Below are 7,500 nucleotides of genomic sequence, written 5' to 3' on the forward strand. Positions count from 1 at the left end.
GGCCAGGTGTTCATTCTTCCCTTGTACTTCATTCATCAATTAAGGTGATTGAAACATACCAGGTACCGTATCATTGAGTGGGTATAGGCTTCATCCCAAATGACACGCTGTTTCCTATATAGTGCACTACTGTTGATAACTATTTCCTATATCAGGGCTGCCCAACCCTCTTCCTGGAGATCTACTGTCCTGTAGGTTCTCAGTCCAACCCTCTTCCTGGAGATCTACTGTCCTGTAGGTTTTCAGTCCAACCCTCTTCCTGGAGGTCTACTATCTTGTAGCTTTTCAGTCCAACCCTCTTCCTGGAGGTCTACTATCTTGTAGGTTTTCAGTCCAACCCTCTTCCTGGAGGTCTACTATCTTGTAGGTTTTCAGTCCAATCCTCTTCCTGGAGGTCTACTATCTTGTAGGTTTTCAGTCTAACCCTCTTCCTGGAGGTCTACTATCTTGTAGCTTTTCAGTCCAACCCTCTTCCTGGAGGTCTACTATCTTGTAGGTTTTCAGTCCAACCCTCTTCCTGGAGGTCTACTATCTTGTAGGTTCTCAGTCCAACCCTCTTCCTGGCGGTCTACTGTCCTGTAGGTTTTCAGTCCAATCCCAATTTAACACACATGATTCTAATAATTAGCTGCTCAACAAGACCTTAACTAGCTGAATCAGATATGCTAAATTAGGATTGGGTTGATAACCTACAGGACAGTAGATCTCCAGGAAGAGGGTTGGGCTTGCCCTATAAAGTGCACCACAGCCCTATTGGCCCTGGTCAAAGTAGTGCAATATATAGGGAATATCGTATCATTTGGGACTCATTAATAGTTCCAGTACTGTAGGACTGACTAGCACAGGTGTCCCTGGCCCCTCCCCCAAACCCTATACTCACCATAACCTTTAACCCCCAGACTGCTGAGGTCCCCCAGTATGACTTCTACAGCTGTTATAGGCCCTATACTCACCCTAACCTTTAACCCCCAGACTGCTGAGGTCCCCCAGTATGACTTCTACAGCTGTTATAGGCCCTATACTCACCCTAACCTTTAACCCCCAGACTGCTGAGGTCCCCCAGTATGACTTCTACAGCTGTTATAGGCCCTATACTCACCCTAACCTTTAACCCCCAGACTGCTGGAGTACCTTCAGGCCATGAGGAACTACTTCCTCTTGGAGGCAGGAGACACCATGTATGACTTCTATACAGCCATCTTTGATAAGGTCCTGGAGAAGGAGAGCTGGCAGCAACTGGCGTTCCTCAACGTTCAACTGCAGGAAGCTGTGGGACAGCGGTGTCCAGAGGACAGCAGCAGGTACTGCAACACAACCACCTCACACTGACTGGGCTCTCATTGGTTACACCCCACACTGACTGGGCTCTCATTGGTTACACCCCACACTGACTGGGCTCTCATTGGTTACACCCCACACTGACTGGGCTCTCATTGGTTACACCCCACACTGACTGGGCTCTCATTGGTTACACCCCACACTGACTGGGCTCTCATTGGTTACACCCCACACTGACTGGGCTCTCATTGGTTACCCCCACATGACTGGGCTCTCGGTGGTTACCCACACTGACTGGGCTCTCGTGATTTTTACTGACTGGGCTCATTGGTTACACCCCACACTGATCATTGGTTGTTGAGTTTACTTTCCGGTTTTGAAGATTTCAGTGATTGATAGGCTAACTGATCACACAAGGATGTGATATCAGCAATAGTGATAGGCTAACTGATCACACAGGATGTGATATCAACAGCCGGTGATAAGGCTAACTGATCACACAGGATGTGATATCAACAACAATGATAAGCCTTTGATCACACAGGATGTGATATCAACAATGATGGTAGCATGATCATCGGATGTGAGATATCAACAATAGTGATAGGCTAACTGATCCACACAGGATGTGATATCAACAATAGTGATAGGCCTAACTGATCACACAGGATGTGATATCAACAATAGTGATAGGCTAACTGATCACACAGGATGTGATATCAACAATAGTGATAGGCTAACTGATCACTCAGGATGTGATATCAACAATAGTGATAGCTAACTGATCACACAGGATGTGATATCAACAATAGTGATAGGCTAACTGATCACACAGGATGTGATATCAACAATAGTGATGAGGCTAACTGATCACACAGGATGTGATATCAACAATAGTGATAGGCTAACTGATCACACAGGATGTGCGATATCCAACAATAGTGATAGGCTAACTGATCCTCAGGATGTGATATCAACAATAGTGATAGGCTAACTGATCACACAGGATGTGATATCAACAATAGTGATAGGCTAACTGATCACACAGGATGTGATATCAACAATAGTGATAGGCTAACTGATCACACAGGATGTGATATCAACAATAGTGATAGGCTAACTGATCACTCAGGATGTGATATCAACAATAGTGATAGGCTAACTGATCACACAGGATGTGATATCAACAATAGTGATAGGCTAACTGATCACACAGGATGTGATATCAACAATAGTGATAGGCTAACTGATCACTCAGGATGTGATATCAACTAACATCAAGGCGGTGGCCCGTTCCTGTAGGTTCATGCTCTACAACATCCGCAGAGTACGACCCTGCCTCACACAGGAAGCGCGCAGGTCCCTAATCCAGGCACTTGTCATCTCCCGTCTGGATTACTGCAGCTCGCTGTTGGCTGGGCTCCCTGCCTGTGCCATTAAACCCCTTCAACTCATCCAGAACGCAACCCGTCCTGGTGTTCAACCTTCCCAAGTTCTCTCACGTCACCCCGCTCCTCGTTCTCTCCACTGGCTTCCAGTTGTTTCGCATCCGCTACAAGACCATGGTGCTTGCCTACGGAGCTGTGAGGGAACGGCACCCCTCAGTACCTCCAGGCTCTGATCAGGCCCTACACCCAAAACAAGGGCACTGCGTTCATCCACCTCTGGCCTGCTCGCCTCCCTACCACTGAGGAAGTACAGCTCCCGCTCAGCCCAGTCAAAACTGTTCGCTGCCCTGGCCCCCAATGGTGGAACAAACTCCCTCACGCCAGGACAGCGGAGTCAATCACCACCTTCCGGAGACACCTGAAACCCCACCTCTTTAAGGAATACCTAGGATAGGTTAAGTAATCCCTCTCACCCCACCCCCCTAAGTTTTAGATGCACTATTGTTAAGTGACTGTCCCACTGGATGTCATAAGGTGAATGCACCAATTTGTAAGTCGCTCTGGATAAGAGCGTCTGCTAAATGACTTAAATGTAAATGTAAACAATAGTGATAGGCTAACTGATCACTCAGGATGTGATATCAACAATAGTGATAGGCTAACTGATCACACAGGATGTGATATCAACAATAGTGATAGGCTAGCTGATCACACAGGATGTGATATCAACAATAGTGATAGGCTAACTGATCACACAGGATGTGATATCAACAATAGTGATAGGCTAACTGATCACACAGGATGTGATATCAACAATGATAGTGATAGGCTAACTGATCACTCAGGATGTGATATCAACAATAGTGATAGGTAACTGATCACACAGGATGTGATATCAGGATGTGATATCAATAGTGATAGGCTAACTGATCACACAGGATGTGATATCAACAATAGTGACAAGACTAACTGATCACACAGGATGTGATATCAACAGTGATATGATAGGCTAACTGATCACTCAGGATGTGATATCAACAATAGTGATATCAATAGGCTAACTGATATCAACAATAGTGATGCTAACTGATCAACAATGTGATATCAACAATAGTGCTAACTGATCACACAGGATGTGATATCAACAATAGTGATAGGCTAACTGATCACACAGGATGTGATATCAACAATAGTGATAGGCTAACTGATCACACAGGATGTGATATCAACAATAGTGATAGGCTAACTGATCACTCAGGATGTGATATCAACAATAGTGATAGGCTAACTGATCACACAGGATGTGATATCAACAATAGTGATAGGCTAACTGATCACACAGGATGTGATATCAACAATAGTGATAGGCTAACTGATCACACAGGATGTGATATCAACAATAGTGATAGGCTAACTGATCACACAGGATGTGATATCAACAATAGTGATAGGCTAACTGATCACACAGGATGTGATATCAACAATAGTGATAGGCTAACTGATCACACAGGATGTAATATCAACAATAGTGATAGGCTAACTGATCACTCAGGATGTGATATCAACAATAGTGATAGGCTAACTGATCACACAGGATGTGATATCAACAATAGTGATAGGGCTAACTGATCACACAGGATGTGATATCAACAATAGTGATAGGCTAACTGATCACACAGGATGTGATATCAACAATAGTGATAGGCTAACTGATCACACAGGATGTGATATCAACAATAGTGATAGGCTAACTGATCACACAGGATGTAATATGGCTAATAGTTGTTTTTTTTCCCATTTTGATGGCATTGAATTTATTGTCACAATAAAGTTAAAGAAAAATGTCTGTTTTCCAGGTTGTCTATCTTTCTGGAGACGATAGACCCAGTCAGAAAGAAACAGCCAATTAATAATCTGGATGGTTTGACCCTCAGTTACAAGGTGAGTCTCCTACCAACCGTATCCACATGATAACAGGTTGGCTGTGGTAGAAACAGATTTAATAATCTCAATGGTTTGACCCTCAGTTACAAGGTGAGTCTCCTACCAACCGTATCCACATGATAACAGGTTGGCTGTGGTAGAAACAGATTTAATAATCTGGATGGTTTGACCCTCAGTTACAAGGTGAGTCTCCTACCAACCGTATCCACATGATAACAGGTTGGCTGTGGTAGAAACAGATTTAATAATCTCGACGGTTTGACCCTCAGTTACAAGATGAGTCTCCTACCAACCGTATCCACAATACTGATAACATTTTCGCTGCAGATCCGACTTTTCCCTGACCATTTTTTCGCCAGATTAAAGGTCTCAAAGTTTCTTCGCACGTGTTCTGTGTTTCTTTACCTCTACTTTAAACACACGTTTCTGTCGTCTCCTTCCCTACACGTTTCTGTCGTCTCCTTCCCTTCACGTTTCTGTCGTCTCCTTCCCTACACGTTTCTGTGGTGTCCTTCACGTTTCTGTCATCTCCTTCCCTACACGTTTCTGTGGTGTCCTTCCCTTCACGTTTCTGTCGTCTCCTTCCCTTCACGTTTCTGTCGTCTCCTTCCCTTCACGTTTCTGTGGTGTCCTTCCCTACACGTTTCTGTGGTGTCCTTCCCTACACGTTTCTGTCGTCTCCTTCCCTTCACGTTTCTGTGGTGTCCTTCCCTTCACGTTTCTGTGGTGTCCTTCCCTTCACGTTTCTGTGGTGTCCTTCCCTTCACGTTTCTGTGGTGTCCTTCCCTTCACGTTTCTGTGGTGTCCTTCCCTTCACGTTTCTGTCGTCTCCTTCCCTACACGTTTCTGTGGTGTCCTTCCCTACACGTTTCTGTGGTGTCCTTCCCTACACGTTTCTGTCGTCTCCTTCCCTACACGTTTCTGTCGTCTCCTTCCCTACCTACTTTGTTTCTGTAGATTGTCCTTCACGTTTCTGTGGTGTCCTTCACGTTTCTGTGGTGTCCTTCCCTACACGTTTCTGTGGTGTCCTTCACGTTTCTGTGGTGTCCTTCACGTTTCTGTGGTGTCCTTCCCTTCACGTTTCTCACTGTCATTCGTGAAAGTTTTTCCGTGTTACGTTTTCTTCTATTTTTTTTGACGGGTTATTTTCTTTAAACAGCGTTGTTGGTTAAGGGCTTGTGAGTAAGCATTAAGGTTTGTTGTATTTGGTGCATGTGACAAATAACATTTGATTTGAACTATGTAAAACGTCATACATAAAGCCAACAAATAAAAAACATTTCAGCCTGCAGGTAGAAAATATCCTGATAAAAATAAATGTCCTATAAATCACATTGGCTACACATGGCCTGTCTGCAATCAACTTGCAACATTGTATCTACTATTAACCTAGGTCAAACCTGAAGCTTGTGGAAGTGAAGTTGCAACATTGTATCTACTATTAACCTAGGTCAAACCTGAAGCTTGTGGAAGTGAAGTTGCAACATTGTATCTACTATTAACCTAGGTCAAACCTGAAGCTTGTGGAAGTGAAGTTGCAACATTGTATCTACTATTAACCTAGGTCAAACCTGAAGCTTGTGGAAGTGAAGTTGAAACATTGTATCTACTATTAACCTAGGTCAAACCTGAAGCTTGTGGAAGTGAAGTTGCAACATTGTATCAAATATTCTGTGTCCTCAGAGCTTCCTGCTCCAGTGAGATCAGAACAGACACAGTTGTAGACTAGTTGATCAAAGGGATAGAAGCAGTGGTCGACTTGGGTAGGAGTTCACCGGGAGCAGACGCACCTCAAATTCTCCTGTTCCTGTTCCTCTTATCGAATATTAGCTTTTTGTGGAGCTCCTGAACCTACTGAGTACTGAAACCTATTTCAGTCCAAGTCCAGCACTGATGAGAAGTAATTAGGTCCATTTTATGACATTTTTCAGAGACATCTTTCCCTTTTCATGCGGAGTGGTTATCGGAAGAGAGAACTGGAATGATTTTTGAAATACATTGAGGAACTATTGTAATTCTCAGTGGATGTGAAAACAGACTTTGTTTGCTTGGTGTTTGAGGTGAAAACTTCACTTTGAAAAGCTCCACAGGTTATTGGTGGGGCGTTAAGCCAATCAGAAATACTATCAGATTGCCAAATGGGCACATTTTTATATGCCTACCTGGCCTACATTTCCCTACTTCTCTTCCTGCGTGTCCTTACTCAACATTGACAGGAGCGCTCAAACAAAAGACAACGACTAAATTGACAAAACTCAGAAATGGAATGAAATAAACCAGAACTTGTTCCTCATAAGTGTTGTACAGTCTGCAAACCATGTTGTCCACTCCAGACAATGAGAACAGGAAGACTGGAATAATAATATTGAAAGTGCTAAAATACATGACCATTGTAGATGTTTTTTAAATGATAGGAATGAAGGGTAAATGCCGTACCCAGGTGATATATATGTAAATGGGAATTGATAGACACTAACAATCAAACGCAAACAATTCACACAGTGAAGTTATGAAACAGTGAATGTGCACAAATTGGCCGGAGAGAGGAAGTGTATTGTGCATCTGGTCGAAAGGTCAATCTGACGTCTCCAAGGGCAGCGTTTATGGTGATACGGCCTCAGCAGAAGGGCAGCGTTTATGGTGATACGGCCTCAGCAGAAGGGCAGCGTTTATGGTGATACGGCCTCAGCAGAAGGGCAGCGTTTATGGTGATACGGCCTCAGCAGAAGGGCAGCGTTTATGGTGATACGGCCTCAGCAGAAGGGCAGCGTTTATGGTGATACGGCCTCACAGGGCAGCGTTTAAGATACGGCCTCAGCAGAAGAGCGGCGTTTATGGTGATACGGCCTCAGCAGAAGGGCGGCGTTTATGGTGATACGGCCTCAGCAGA

The 7,500-nt window shown here is 44.1% G+C and overlaps 1 protein-coding gene across 1 annotated transcript in view; it reads left to right on the plus strand.

The window, feature by feature from the left end:
* Nucleotides 1–618: 618 nt before the first annotated feature.
* LOC124030127 (gamma-tubulin complex component 5-like) overlaps nt 619–7,500 on the plus strand; it is a gene marked incomplete at its 3' end in the record, with an annotated part of 10,199 nt that continues 3,317 nt past the window's right edge. The window contains exons 1-2 of the mRNA XM_046341604.1: nt 619–1,301; nt 4,523–4,607. Coding sequence (XP_046197560.1) covers nt 1,141–1,301; nt 4,523–4,607 — 246 coding nt within the window. The remainder of the gene's footprint in view (nt 1,302–4,522; nt 4,608–7,500) is intronic.

This window comes from Oncorhynchus gorbuscha, unplaced genomic scaffold (assembly GCF_021184085.1).
Source record: "Oncorhynchus gorbuscha isolate QuinsamMale2020 ecotype Even-year unplaced genomic scaffold, OgorEven_v1.0 Un_scaffold_9341, whole genome shotgun sequence".
In the NCBI taxonomy this organism is placed as follows: Eukaryota; Metazoa; Chordata; class Actinopteri; order Salmoniformes; family Salmonidae; genus Oncorhynchus; species Oncorhynchus gorbuscha.